The sequence below is a fragment of the Pyrus communis genome, chromosome 1 (genome assembly GCF_963583255.1).
Source record: "Pyrus communis chromosome 1, drPyrComm1.1, whole genome shotgun sequence".
NCBI lineage: Eukaryota > Viridiplantae > Streptophyta > Magnoliopsida > Rosales > Rosaceae > Pyrus > Pyrus communis.
In genome coordinates this window covers 40044266-40059739 of record NC_084803.1, presented here as the reverse complement: position 1 = coordinate 40059739, position 15474 = coordinate 40044266, and the positions used below count along the sequence as shown (strand labels likewise).

The window sequence follows — 15474 nt, the reverse complement described above, 5'->3', positions numbered from 1 at the left end:
CACATGCAATAAACTAAAGATACATGCTTGCTGCCCATGCTGCTGTCGGGAATATAACTAAAGACACATGCTTGCTGCCCATGCTGCTGTCAGGAATATTGCAGCCACGTGCCCATGATGCAACACATCAGAGCACATGAGGTCTGCTGTCCAGGTTGTCTCCTAATTGTGCAGTTGGTGGAGCAGCAGTTGATGGAGCAGATTCGGCAGTTGGTGGAGCAGCAGATTCCTTAACATGACTAGGTCTAACATCCCCCCGCAAGCTGAGAGGACGGGACACAACTGGAAGCTTGGAAACCAGAGTCTTGAACCTTGATGACGACAAACCTTTGGTGAATAAATCAGCCACTTGATCTTGTGAACAAATAAAGTTGACAATAAGCTCACCACGCACCACTTTTTCACGTACGAAATGATAGTCAACCTCGAGGTGTTTCGTGCGGGAATGGAAAACAGGATTGGATGCCAAAGCTATCGATGAAATGTTATCACACCATAGTTGTGGACGAAGAAAAGGCAACTGTAAATCACGAAACAAAGAGCGTAGCCAAGAAATCTCTGCTGTTGTATAGGCCAGTTGCCTATACTCAGCCTCGGTGCTGGATCGGGAGACCGTCTTTTGTTTCTTGGAACTCCAGGAGATGAGGTTCGAACCCAAATATATACCATAACCTCCCGTAGAATGGCGCGTATCAGGATCTCCTGCGTAGTCTGCATCTGAGAACGCACTGAGCTGCATACTGCCAGGTTTGTACAACAAACCTTGTGCGTACGTAGATTTAACGTACCGTAAAATGCGTTTCACAGCCGTCCAGTGGGTTGTAGTAGGAGCATGCATGAACTGACACACTTGATTAACGGCATATGAAAGATCAGGACGTGTGATCGTAAGGTACTGTAAGGCCCCCACGACACTTCTGTAAGTGTAAGGATCAGGATATGGATCACCCTCATGTAGACTGAGTTTCTGACCTGCACAGACGGGCGTTGAGATAGGCTTGGCATCAAGAAAATTGGTCCGCTTCAAAAGATCCAATGCATACTTTGCTTGACTAAAATGCATCAGATTATGCGAATAGGAGACTTCCACACCCAGAAAATAGTGGAGAGGCCCCAAGTCTTTCATTGAAAATAATGTGCGTAGCTGCTGGATTAAACGATGCATTTGCCGTGGATGATTGCCTGTAAGTAATATATCATCGACATAAATCAACAGAAGTAAATAAACACCTTGTTGCTTGAAGACAAACAACGAATAATCACACTTAGATTCCTGAAAACCCAACTGAAGCAGGAAGTCCGAGAAACGTTGAAACCAAGCTCTCGGTGCTTGTTTCAAACCGTACAAGCTCCGTTGTAACTTGCATACATGATGTGGGTATTGGGAATCAACAAACCCAACAGGCTGCCTCATATACACCTCCTCCGCTAGATACCCGTGTAAAAAGGCATTCTGAACGTCAAGTTGACGAACTGGCCATCGATTTGAGACTGCAAGACTAAGTACTAATCGAATGGTACTGTGCTTGACCACTGGACTGAACGTTTCGCCATAATCCACGCCGTGCTGCTGATGAAACCCATTGGCAACTAGCCGTGCCTTATATCGGTCGATGGAGCCGTTTGCATGTCGTTTAATCTTATAAACCCACTTGTTTGGGAGCAAATTCATATGAGGTTTGTAGGGAACAAGATTCCACGTCCCAGAACGCTGTAAGGCATTAAATTCTGTGACCATAGCATTTCGCCATTCCTGTTGTTTCACGGCTTGACTAAAGGACGTAGGTTCAACAGGTGTATCAGTGGTGACGACATGCAAAGCATATTTGGGATTAGGTTTCTGGATGCCAGCTTTGGAGCGTGTTTGCATGTGATGTACGGGATTAGGTGCACAACCAAGGTCCGATTGCTGTTCAGGTTCACTGATAATTTCTTGCTCATTTGGCATTTCTAAAGGTACAATATCAGGGTTGAGAACAGGAGGAGTGTTAGGGATTGCAGGCACACTAGGGTTTGCTATGGAATCCACAGAAGAAGTTATATTTGTTGGGGGAGGGTCATGGGAAAGAAGTTGGGCAGTGCTAGGAGAGGCGATGACTGGGGAGTGTGATGGAGATAAGGAAGGGAAAACAAATAAGAGATCAGATGAAGGAGAAATACCTGTGGCATGGACGCTTTCCTTTCGAAGTGTGATATCCTTGAATGGAAAAGAGTCCTCATCAAAGAGGACATGGCGAGACAAGTAAACTCGTCCTGTAGATACATCCAAACATTTGTACCCCTGATGGTCTAGCGAATAACCTAAGAAAACACAGGATTTGGACTTAGCCTCAAGTTTGTGTTGTGTGTAGGGTCTCAGCCACGGGAAACACCTACACCCAAAGACTTTAAAAAAATCATATTTTGGTGTTCTTGTAAACAATTTTTCATAAGGTGACTTATTCGACAGAACACGAGTAGGCAACCTATTGATGATATAGGTGGCTGTTTGACACGCATCAGGCCAAAAGTTTGAGGGAACACCAGCATGAGACAACATGACTATGGCAGTTTCGACAATATGACGATGTTTCCTTTCTGCAAGACCATTTTGTTCTGGGTGTTTGGGACAAGAAAACCTTTGTGAGATGCCATGTTTATCTAAAAAATCTCGAAAAACATTACTCTTATACTCTCCTCCTTCATCACATTGGAGAAGCTTGATAGAACGCTGAAACATGTTTTCAACCTTGGTTTTGAATTTAAGAAATATTTGGAACACCTCAGACTTATTTTTCATAGGAAAAATCCAAGAATATTTGGAAAAATCATCAACAAACAATAAGTAATAACGATATCCTTCATTTGAAATAACGGGTGAACACCAAACATCCGAATGTAAAAGATCTAAAGGGAATTGCGAAACAGATTCTGAAACTTGAAACGGCAATTTGGTACTCTTACCTAATGGACACGAATGACAGAAACGTACAGCAGAGGTGCCACTAATTGGCACTTGATTATTGGAAATTAAAATTTTGATTATTTTAGACGCAGAATGGCCCAAACGATCATGCCATTTCTGTGCAGACACTCGGACTCCTAAACACGCTAGAACGGGATGATTGGATGATCCACCGCCATTAGGAAATGGGTATAACCCATTCTCACACTTCCCTCGGAAAAGCGTCCTCCGGGTCTTGAGGTCTTTAACAAGAAAGAAATGTGGAAAGATTAGTATATAACAGCTATTGTCAAGTGTAAAACGATGGGCAGAAATTATACTGGTGGAGGCCGAAGGACAATGTAATATGTTGTTAAGTTTAAATGAGCAAGAGTCAGTCATGATTTGATTTGAACCAGAATGTGCAATAGAAAGACCAGTATCATTACCTACTCCACCAATGTTTTCATTACCATTATACTCCTTGGGATTGACAAGGTTCTGTAGCTCAGGAGTAATATGGGCGTTTGCCCCAGTATCAAGTAACCAGGAGCCATTTTGCTGACGATTCAGTGTGGTTGGAGATGAAGCCATAGCTGTTAGACGGTTGGTTGGAATACGACCTTCGTAGGCTGCATTCATGCGATGATAGCAATCAAGGGCGGGATGCCCTTCTCTTCCACAGATTTGACAGGTTATACGACCACCATAGGAAACAGACCTTGCAGCGGATTGTTGTCTGTGGGCATTGTTGTTGCGAGAAACAAACCCTCTCTGATTTACAGAGGAACCACGGTTGGACGGTCCAGCGCCTCGTCCAGTACCTCGAAGACGTCCACCACGTCCTCTTGCAGCCACATACACATTAACGGGAGCAGTGTCTGTCACCTGAACAGTTTGCTCCGCCATCCTTCTCTCAGTGGTGAGAAGGAGAGACTCCAGAGTGGGATACGTGATAGGAGAATCACGTGCTTGTGCGGCATTCACGGTCATTTCAAAAGCAGGTCCAAGATTATTGAGAATAATCTGAACAAGCTCATCCTCTTCAACTGGTTTGCCAGCTAGGGCTAGGTTGTCAGAAATAGAATTCATCTTGTCAAGAAAATCAGCAATTGAAAGGTCACCTTTTTTGGTTTGCAACAGTTCGTTGCGCAGAAACAGAATTCGATTCTGAGAGGATGATGCATAGCGCTGCTCCAAAGCTTCCCAAGTTGCTCGAGACGTGCGCTTGCTTGCCACAGTTGACAACACAGAAGCTGTGAGCGAGCCATTGATCCAACTGAGGATCATTTGATCATGTTGCGTCCAGGTAGTGTACGACGGATTGACTGCAGTATTTCCAGGAAGATTCATAGGAGGACAAACACAGGAGCCATCTACGTACCCCATTAGATCACGACTCCTCAAGATAGGAAGAATCTGGGCTAACCACAATGGGTAGTTAGTTCGATCGAGTTTGATGTTGACGATGGTGGTCATGGCGGAGGAAAACGGGATGGTTGGATTGATGGTAGTGGTGGTGGTGTTGTTGCTGCTAGTGTCAGACGACATAATGAAAGGTAGTGGGCGGAAAAAAAAAAAAAAAAAAAAATTGGATCGATGTCGTTGGACTTAGAGAGCTCTGTGTACCATGTAGAAATGATATATTTTCACTATCAATCTTGTAATAACACTCAGATGTTTTATATACATCTTACACACACACACATGCAATAAACTAAAGATACATGCTTGCTGCCCATGCTGCTGTCGGGAATATAACTAAAGACACATGCTTGCTGCCCATGCTGCTGTCAGGAATATTGCAGCCACGTGCCCATGATGCAACACATCAGAGCACATGAGGTCTGCTGTCCAGGTTGTCTCCTAATTGTGCAGTTGGTGGAGCAGCAGTTGATGGAGCAGATTCGGCAGTTGGTGGAGCAGCAGATTCCTTAACATGACTAGGTCTAACAGCACCATGGTCAGGACACCTGTTCTCTTCACTTGGTTATCTTTCCTTCTTAAAGATTAAAATAAATAAAATAGACTGCCCTAGGGCAACCATTAAAAAGGTTATCAAAGTGCAAGGCATTCCTTACACCAGAGGAAGAGAAATAAGCCAAACGCAATTCGAAGAAAGTCTGTCTGTCAGTTGATTTGCAACAAAATTAGCTTCTCTAAAATATAAATATAGGAAATGCAATCAAACTTAAAAGCTGAAGTGTTAACGACCGAGATATTCTTAGTCTGCTAGAAACATAATTTTGTATTCAAGGTGTCATATTACAATTAGTTGTAAGTTTTTTTTCAAGTTTTTAACTAATATATTATTGTACTTGGCACACTAAAAAATTCTCTCCTAGCGACTTTCATTTATTTGAATTCTTCAAGAAGGATTACATGAAGTAAGACAATTAATGAGGAGGTTGGAATCCAATTCGATGGTACAATTTGCAACATGCATAAACAGTTTAAATCACGTATGGTTGTTAGGCTTCATATAGGGACAACCTACTCTGATATCATATAAAATTATAATTATTTGAATTACTTGTGTATAATGTTTACAATATAGAGGGTTTGGGAAAATAAGACGGCAGCGAATTTTTAGGATAAGTTGATGTTCTACCATAAAACTAATTAATAATATAATGAGTGACCTAACTTACTTATAAGTCATGCAAGTAAAACATGAGAAATGTTAACCAAAATTTTAAAATATGAGAGCATTTTGTGAAAAGATGATAAATTTGAGGGGTGGTTTCATAGATGACAAGATTTTGCGTCTTTATTTTAGTAGTTTTTTTATTTCTTCACAAGAAAAGGGCGCACAAAAACATACCACAAGCGCAAGACGAGGAGACCGAAATCGAAGCCCAGCGATTCAATTAAAGTAAGAAAGCCCAAAACGCACCACTCTACCTCCAACTCCCTCTCCCCCTCTCTCCTTATTTAGCCTCTGCAGCAGCGCCGCCGCCACCACCAGCTCAGACCAGAGGTCGACGCCAGCTCCACCAACCTCCTCCCCAGAATCCACCCACTGCCCCCTCTCATTTCATCTTCCGTTTAACCGGCCTCCTCGGATAAGGTACCAAACTCTCATCCGTTGTTCATTGTAATAACCATATGATGAACATTTTCTTGAGTATTTAGATTGTGCTTTTTCCTATTTAAATTTCTTCGCGCATTAAATTTTGGGTTTCTTGGGTTTTTGTTTTTTCTATTAATTTAGGGTCCAGCTTTAATGGTACGCAGTATTCAGAGTTAGGGGTTAGATTTGATCTTCAAAATTATATTTATTTTTCGTATCATTGAGTACTACGTAACACTGAAAAAAATGAATACTTTATGATTGGAAGTTAATTTTCCAGTTTCTTCTTGTTTATATATTTGTACAGAGGCTTGAAATTTTGTAGATATTGAGATGGCTGCTTCATCGTCGCTATTTTCATCGTCTTCGTTCCAAGGGGTCATGTCGTTTCAGAGCACAAAGTTATGCGCTAGTTCTTCAAACTTTGTCTACAAACAACCAATGCACCTGAAGAGATCGTCACAAAATAACGGGACGGTTTCCTGCCGGGCATTGGAAGTTGACAAATCATCTTCCTCCTATTCGGTGGGGAAGGAATTTCAAGTTACTGATGTGATTGAGGCTCAGCAATTCGACAGAGATCTTCTCGGAGCGATATTTGATGTTGCACGAGAGATGGAGAAGATTGAGAAGAAGTCACCAGGAAGTCAAATTCTGAAAGGTTATCTTATGGCTACTCTCTTCTACGAGCCGTCCACGAGGACTAGGCTTTCCTTTGAGTCTGCAATGAGGCGGTTAGGGGGCGAGGTCTTGACAACTGAAAATGCAAGAGAGTTCTCTTCGGCAGCTAAAGGAGAAACCCTCGAAGGTTTGCCTATCTCCTTCCATTTCCATTCACGTACTGGAGATGGTTTTTACTTGCTACGATTTGGTCGTGAATCGTGATGTAATGGGGGATTGATTGATTGATTGACTTACAGATACTATAAGAACTGTTGAGGGTTACTCGGATATAATTGTGATGCGGCACTTTGAGAGCGGTGCAGCCAAAAGAGCTGCTGCAACTGCTGGCATTCCTGTCATCAATGCAGGAGATGGTCCTGGACAACACCCAACTCAGGTATCGCACAAGTTTTTAATACAGAAGAGGGAATTGTACCATCGAAAAGATAGATAAGGGATTGTTAAAACTTAAAACACCAAAGTTCTAATCCTCAGATGGATTCTTGTGGGCCAGCCTCAGGAGGGATATTCGTTTATAATTGACTTGCTCAGATGTCTGTTCCATTTGTACATTATCCCGTACTAGAGAACTTTGTGCCGTTGTTTTAGTCTTCCCAACTGAAAACTGTGAATTTAAAAAATAAAAGTACAGAACTACAGTTTTATAACGTAAATGCTGAGGTTTTGTAATGTCAATTACAGATGTGGCTGGTAGCATAATGATCATATCTCATGTTTATGGCGCTTGCATTGGTCTTATTATTTTCCGATTTATGTTTGGCTGCTAGAAGTTCTACAATCTGTTGTGTTAAAAGTTCTGTTTTTTCTTCCACAGGCTCTTTTAGATGTCTATACTATTGAAAGAGAGATAGGAAAACTGGATGGTATTAAAGTTGCACTTGTTGGAGATCTTGCTAACGGAAGGACAGTGCGCTCACTTGCATACTTGCTCGCCAGGTATAACGATGTGAAGATCTACTTTGTCTCTCCTGATGTGGTAAAGATGAAGGTAAAGTCCAAAATCGTACTTGCATTATTTTGCGCATTTTCCTTTTTTTGATTTATATAAACCTTAGTAATTCAGGAAGTGTGGGGACTACGAGGAATCTAAGATATTGGAGTCTCATCTTTTTTATATTTCCTGTTCCAGAATGATATAAAAGATTATTTGACATCAAGGAACATTCAGTGGGAAGAAAGTGCGGACTTAATGGAAGTTGCTTCTAAGTGTGATGTTGTGTATCAAACTCGCATTCAGCGTGAACGATTTGGAGAGAGAATTGACCTCTATGAAGAAGCTCGAGGCAAGTACATTGTGGATAGTCGTGTGTTAGAGGTGATGCAGAAGCACGCTGTGGTCATGCACCCTCTGCCTAGACTTGACGAGGTACTCACGTGATAATGAAATGGTTTCAAACCCTTTAGCAGACCTCCTTTTATCAATTTCAGTATTCTTAATTTCCATTTTCTCTGAATGTCGTGCAGATTACCGTGGATGTTGATGGGGATACACGAGCTGCCTATTTCAGACAAGCAAAGAACGGCCTATATATAAGGATGGCTCTCTTGAAACTCCTACTTGTAGGGTGGTGAGGGATGCCGTTTTGTTTTCAATTTTTAAGTTTTGATTCAGCTCAGAAGAAAAATTCAAGTTTTGGCACTTGCTTTTCTTCCTTGATTATTTCGAACAAGATTTTGTTACGAAAACTGGCGGAGTTCAAACTCGATAAACAAGCGGGTAAGCTGGTTTCTCTTGACTAGTTCTTTGAAGTTTCATTTTTGTTTTCCCTTGGTTCATCATAGTAAGCATGGAAGAACAGATTCCATGAGTGTAAAACGTCTTCGGCTGAATTACCCCTTTTGTGTACATACGTGAAAATGCAACACTAACACATAAAATGCATAGATGATTGTAATCAAACCGTATACGACCAACATAAAATGGAAGTCAGTGCAAACAAGTACATCTATGCTCTGCCTTTTCCTTAAAAGCTGAAGACATTTCCAGCAACTGATCCTCCGAACTCGGGAGCTGGATGTTGAAGGAAATCAGCAGATCGAGAAACAATCTTGAAGCTATGTTCCGGCCAAACATCGTTCCAAACATGTGCTTCTCCACTCTAGCCCGTGATTGTAATGAATTTAAATAGTACATCGTCCGTCCGTTAAATAGTTGTCACAGAGTGTCACCGGTTGCATAGAAAATTGCTCCATTTTTCTGGGGTTGCTGCTGGATCTAATATATACGTTCAATTTGCAGCACCAAAACGTGGTTTTGAAATTCATAATAAAATATGTTTATGAAGTGTTAATTGGGCTCGAAATCATCATAGGACGCTTGCCTTTTTCCCATGGAGGATCGTTGAATTCAAAGTATGTGAACCGTCATTTGTTCATGATTTGTAAATTCAATTGGTTAGGTGAATTCATGCACTGCACACGAGATTTTGAATTTGGTTTTCGTTTCCTTTTTATCTTTTGTATCAAAAAATAAAAAATCGCGGTTTACCATATTTTCCTTTCTTAGATTGTAGCTCAATTAGATTTTGTATTCACACCTTGTACGTGAGGTCTCAAATCCAAATTATGTTTTTTTCAATATCATAAAGTATAATAATGCAACGTAACTCCTTTTTTGGGAGGTCAAAGTGGTATTGTTACCGGTCTGTTTCCATTTCTTGGGCATAGAATTAGTGTACGTTTGTTGTACTAGATTATTTCGAGCTGAACTAACTTTAGTGATGACACTGGACTGGCTTGACTTGGACTAAGCATGATAAGAATAGTAAAGTGTTTGGTGCAATGCTTGATTAAAGCTGCAAATTAAAATACTTTTCTATTTTTTTATTCACTTTTACAATTTTTTTTTTTTTTGTCAAACGATAGATTTTGTTAGACTAGCCACCGACGTCGTTATGCAAGGACTTAACACAAAAATAGTTGACATAAAATGCATAGAGAATAGCTTTTGTGTTAATGGAATTACTCCTTTTGATATATCATTTTATTTCATTCCATTAACACAAAAGTTATTCTCTGCTCCATATTTCGAAAATTGTTACTTTGTCTGCTTCTAAAAAACACCAACCACCGCTCCAATCTCTTGAATGGAATCCAACCATCTGCCGCGATTCAATTGCAAACACTCCAATCTCTTCAAGATGTGTGATTAATTTGTTTGTAGCTGTTGTGCAAGATAGCTACGGTCAATGTCGAGACATGGTTCAAATAAGGGTATGGAGAAGGCTGGAAAAAGTTGTTGATAGAGCCACAACTAAACACCTTTCGGAAGTGATCAATTCAATTGTAAACGCCCCAATGTCTTCAAGATGCTTTATATCCACTGTCTCTAATCTCTTCAATACTTCTCTTCAAATATGTTAGGATACGATTTCTGAAGTGACACGTAACAAACGCACCCTTAGGGGGCATTGTTTGCCCCCACTAAGTGTCACTAGACTACACTGACATGCTTGTTCTCTAGTGGGACTATGTTAATGAGACTAAAGGGGACTCGCATGGACAAACTCCTTCGCTAGGAGTTCTTAGCGAGACACCCATGGGATTGGCAAGACCTCGTCTGCTCCGTCTCATCCTTTCTCTACTCTTTGTTCTCTTGAGCACCAACAACCACCATCACACCATAACTTGCCAACTCCAGGGGGATCACACCATCAGCCCACCACCACTATCTCCTTCTCTCCTCACCCAGATCTAGAATTTCGAACTGAGGGAGATCCCACTTTTACCGTCGTCCGTCCAGCTCTAGTCGTCTGCTTCATTGATCTTCGAACTCGACCTCGAACTTGTCGGCTTCGCATGATTGACGAGATCTTGTGAACCCAGTGGTGGGTGAGCCACCCAGTGCGCTTAAAGGAATATAGGAGGCCAAAAATGCCGAAGCCTATGATGGCGAAGAAGACATTGGCTGGATTAGGCAACATGGGCGTGTTCTCCGTAAAGGGCAGCGACTTTGGATTCTTGTTTTCATTTGGTTTTGATTTAAATTGGTTTTCATTTCCAATTGGGTTTGATGTGACCTGGAATTGGCATTTGATTTGCCCTACAATTGTTTTTATGATCTGCATGTGTAGAATGAATTTTCGGGAAAGACGAAGAGAATTTAAGGAAAAAAAAAAAGAGACTAGATAACAAAATATTAATATATATTAGATTAAATAATATAATATTAGAATTTGTTATCATCGAGTTTTTTAGTCCGACACAGCACCAAACGTTTCACTAAGTTAGTCCAACTTAGTATAATCTAAACCAGTTCAGCTTAATCTTTGAAACTAGTCTAATCCGAGATAGTTCGATGCAACAGACGCATTCTTAGAGTCTTACAGCGAGTTGTTGGAACTAACCTAAGAATTAACATTTTACCCTACATCACAATGTGATGCAAGTGGTCATTTACCACAATGGTGGAAATGTGTTGAGCCCTTGCATGACGGTTTGGGTTCAAATCCCGCTAGTGACTAATCTAACATCCAATCTGACAAAATCTATCGTTTGACCAAAAAAAAAAAAAATTCATAATGCGATATAGACTTACCTCTCGAAGCCATCGTGGTTGTCAAAAGAACTCTTCTACTCACATAGAGACCTTTATATTCCAATGGTGATAGACCCAGAATGTAGAGCACTTTCTTTGTGAGCAGGAAATTCATTTATATGGATGCAATGGTAGCTAGGGGTGGGCACTTGAAATCGAAAATTGAAACCAAAACACAAACCAAATTGGACCGCACCGAATGGTTTGGTTTTGCGGTTTTAAAACCGAACTGCAATTTAGGAAGCGGTTTGGTTTCGGTTTTGGCTTTTGAAAACTGTACCAAAACCAAAATCGCACCTCAATTTGATGTCATGTTTTAATTGGCTGTTTGTTAGAGTCCATACATTTAGTATGGACTCAACCACATTAGAATGTCATCCGTTTCCTAATTTTTTACCTTTGGTTCTTCTTTCGTTTTGAATAAACCGTCGTTCTTCAACACTAGGCTAAAAAAAATAAAAAATCCATGTCACAGTCACTATTATTTTGATCTCCAGATTTTGAAAGATGGAAAAAGAAATACTATGTAAATGAAAGATGTACTCAGCCTTTTATATGACATGGAACAAGAAATATTTGCAAGTTATACTAAACATTTAAAGAATTAAAGTATGTACATTGAAAATTACATTGTGTTCGGATGAAATAAGCACCTAGTTTTCGGTAAGATTAGATCCTTCACCCTTGCTGTTTTTGGAATTGTTTGATAATGACAATTGCCCGAACACAATCTACAAGTTTATTAATTAATGTATTGTGTGAAAAATGAGACCGTCTTATGCGTACGTATGTGTAAATTTTCAATTGTATATTTTTTCTCAAAAATCAAACCGAAAACGTTTGAAACTGCACCGAACCTAACCAAATAATTTTGTTTCATTTGGATTTTGGCTTCAAAACCGCACAAAACCGAACCGCAAAAAGTTTTGGTTTCGATTGCGGTTTCACTCAAAACCGAGCCGTGCCCACCCTTAATAGTAGCCAACTTCCATCTATCTTGAAGGGTTGGTTGTTCACCTGTTGCACCAAATCCTGATCGTGTTGGAGCAGTTTTGAGTATTTATAGGATGTAGGTTTTACACTTATGCAAACTCCAAATGAATTGTATTTACAACACATTAGTTCACCTTTATCATAACCAGTTGACTCCGAATCCGGATCCTCTTTGTGAGGATCTCGGAGATTGATGAATTGTGTCCGTTTATCGTACATCGTGTGGTCAGAAATTATTTTAAATATTTTTGTTTAAAATTAAACATAAACAGTATCTCACAAAAATTGACCGCATGATGTACGATAAACGGACACGATTTACGGATCCGTAGGATCCTCACCAAAAGGATCCGCAGATGATCCTGTTGGGTTGACTCCAAATAAGATTCTTAGATGAGTGTCATAGACTGCTGCATATATATTCAACAAAATCTACCCCTATATACAGACACGTGCATAATTTTAGTTACAAGTATATGCTGACATTGCTAAAACATACCTAGACCAAAACCATATAAGTTGACTACAAAAGGTGAATGGGCCTGCTAGTTAGGTCCTTCCTCCTCAATTGCATTGCGTCTCAAATTCAAATTATCTCCCTTAATTTTCTTAATGTAAATTAGTGCTGTGATAAAAACCATATAAATTTGACAGAGATTGACACTAATTAGATTTGGAGATCATAATCGTCAATAGAAATGCTCAAACCCCCTTGATGATCACCGCCGTTGCCAAATCCATGTCCTCCTCCCCAACTGCCCCTAGAAGTAGAAGTAGAAGTAGAACTCTCTCCCACATAACCATCTTCCCAAAACTCAGTCGTCTCAACCTCATTGCTTCCCGTTCCAGCTGGCTGCGGCGGCTGCGACTTGTTGGCAATCAGCTGAGCATCAACTGCCATGCCAGCATCCGAGGCTGCCTTCTGCACCGACCTGGGCGACATATCATCCCTCGCACAAGACGGTAACTCCAACGGGAAGTTAAGGCCTTCCAACGTGGAAGGTCGACGCAAGCAATAATACGCAACGTCTCGAGCCACCGCTGCCGCCTCTGCCGTGGAGAAGGAGCCTAACCAAAGCCGGTCTAGGGTCCTCGGAACACGGATTTCGGACACCCACTTGCCCCATTTCCGTTGGCGCACCCCCTTGAGTTTTCTGTTTGCTGTGCTGCATGGACTCCCGCTTTCTTCCGAACTGTAACTCATGATGATGATGAGGATGATGATATACGCACACACTTATGTATGTAATAGTAATTAGCTAGTAAAGGAAGAAATGGGAAACGTTGCGACTCAGATTCTGTGAATGAAAAAGGCAAATAGGAAGAAGTGTTTAAATAGGTCGAACAAGTGGGAAGGTCAGACTCCGAGGTGCAATAATTTATTGGGTAGACCCTAGTGGGAGGAAGGCCAAGGTCAAAAGTTTCATAGGTCAAAGGAAGAGGGGATTTCACCACCCAAATCCAATTACATAACGTACAAGCGGCATGGACGGGATTTGGATTCTCGCCCGATCCCGTCCTAGGGATTTTAGGGATTAACGAATCTGGATTATTGATAAAAAATCGTGCGATCTCAATTAAATATTTTTTATATTTTTAAAAGTCAAGCACCATCGTTTTGCGTAAAAAATATAAATGAATAAAAATTATGACCGCACGATTTTTGATCAACGGTCCGTGTTCGTTGATCTCTAAAATCTCAAGGGATCTAGTGAGGATCCAAATCCGCATGGATGGTAAGGTACTAAAACAAGGCAAGGATTTTATGCACGGAAAGTTAGTCAATTCTTTTTCTTTTTTGATTTACTTATAAAAACTAAATAAATCAACCAAAAATAACAAGAAATACATGAGATAACATACTTTAATATCACGAAAAAAATTAATTTTTCTACATAAAACAATTAATAATATGACCAGCATTAAAATCCTTATTTTCATAATTGTGAATTTATATTTTCAACACACTTACGCCTGTGTAATAAATTTCTAAATTTAAAACTTAAAAAATACAAATTAAATGACGTGCAACATGTGGTTTTTAAAAATAGAAGAAATAGGAGTCCTTTTCTACAGAAAAAACACGAGGTTGATGAAGGTGAGAGCATGAAAGCCCATGTTGGGATTTAAGATGGGAAACACACGTCAGGAACACGAACAAACAATGGAGTTTTAGAGGCAGAGATTAAGCCACGTCAGAAGACTAGAAAAGACCTTGGGATGTCAATGCATATTACCTAAGCCATGAGAGCAACTCCAGCCCATGCTCAATGGACTGGCACCAAGTGAAGAAAATGGACTGGCACCACATTTTTCTGCTCCAGCCCGTGCAATTGACTGGCACCCAGCCCGTGCCAGTCAACAGCCCAGCCCAAAATGGACAGACCCATTCCCCGGCCTGTGTCTTGGCGCGTGCAACACACGCGGGTTGCGGGGCGAGTAGCCGACAGGCCTTGCAGGCGGCGGGGCCCGCGTGCAGGCCAACTTGCATGAGTCCGGGAATGTGCTACGTGGCCACCTTAGAGCCGTTGGATTTCCAACGGCTAGTTTTTGTAGGCCGTTGGATTTCCAACGGTAAAAAAAATTTAAATTTAAATTTTAAATTGGACCGTCCGATCACAGATCAACGGTCCACGTTTATTTCACCAAAAATTAAAAAAAAAAAAAAAAAAAAAGGCCCAACGGTCAGAAATTTGACCGTTGGCCACGTGGCAGCGTGTTGGCTGTTGGATTTGATTATTTTTCAAATCCAACGGTCCAGATTAATTACAACATTAAAATTTATTAAAAATTAATTAAAAAATGTCAAAATTTTTTTAAAAAATACAGAAAAATTTTAAAAAATTAAATTTTTTTTTCTATAAATACCTAACCCTCATCTTCCACCTTACACCACATTTCAATAATTTCTACACTTTCTACACTTTCTACATTTGAATATTTTGTCGGGATTGGTTGAAAATCTTAGCGGAAATCTATTCAAAAAATAGTACGTTCGGATAATGACACGTGGCGTGACGAGATTGGTTAAAAATCCTATTCGAAATTAAAACTATTTTTTTTTTATTATTTTATAAAAAAATTATTTAATATTTTAAATGGACTGGGTGCCAGCGCATTTTGTAGGGGTGGAGATCGTTTGTGCCAGCGCATTTTTAGACTAGGTGCCAGCACATTTTTTTTTGGGGTGGAGATGCTTTGGCCTATTACTGTTCATTGAGTCTGTTACTGTTCAATTAAGTGGATAAATGGGCTGGGTGCTGG

General features: G+C 40.4%; 2 protein-coding genes across 2 annotated transcripts; one reads left to right on the top strand and one right to left on the bottom strand.

Moving 5' to 3' along the window:
* Positions 1-5774: 5774 nt before the first annotated feature.
* On the top strand, positions 5775-8434 carry LOC137711642 (aspartate carbamoyltransferase 2, chloroplastic-like). The gene is made up of 6 exons (XM_068450899.1): positions 5775-5993; positions 6304-6804; positions 6917-7056; positions 7495-7668; positions 7810-8046; positions 8145-8434. Exons 2-6 carry the CDS (start codon positions 6330-6332, stop codon positions 8250-8252), a joined length of 1134 nt encoding a protein of 377 aa, XP_068307000.1. The 5' UTR covers positions 5775-5993; positions 6304-6329; the 3' UTR covers positions 8253-8434.
* Positions 8435-12877: 4443 nt separating this feature from the next.
* Positions 12878-13414, bottom strand: LOC137729424 (ethylene-responsive transcription factor ERF020-like). The gene has a single exon (XM_068468374.1). It carries the CDS (start codon positions 13412-13414, stop codon positions 12878-12880), a length of 537 nt encoding a protein of 178 aa, XP_068324475.1.
* Positions 13415-15474: the final 2060 nt, after the last annotated feature.

Bases quoted from the DNA above. Each gene is read 5' to 3' on its own strand.
- LOC137711642 (XM_068450899.1), top strand. From the start codon at position 6,330: ATGGCTGCTTCATCGTCGCTATTTTCATCGTCTTCGTTCCAAGGGGTC. The intron at 7,669-7,809 runs GTAAAGTCCAAA...TTCCTGTTCCAG, and splicing joins CTGATGTGGTAAAGATGAAG to AATGATATAAAAGATTATTT. The intron at 8,047-8,144 runs GTACTCACGTGA...AATGTCGTGCAG, and splicing joins CTCTGCCTAGACTTGACGAG to ATTACCGTGGATGTTGATGG.
- LOC137729424 (XM_068468374.1), bottom strand. From the start codon at position 13,414: ATGAGTTACAGTTCGGAAGAAAGCGGGAGTCCATGCAGCACAGCAAAC.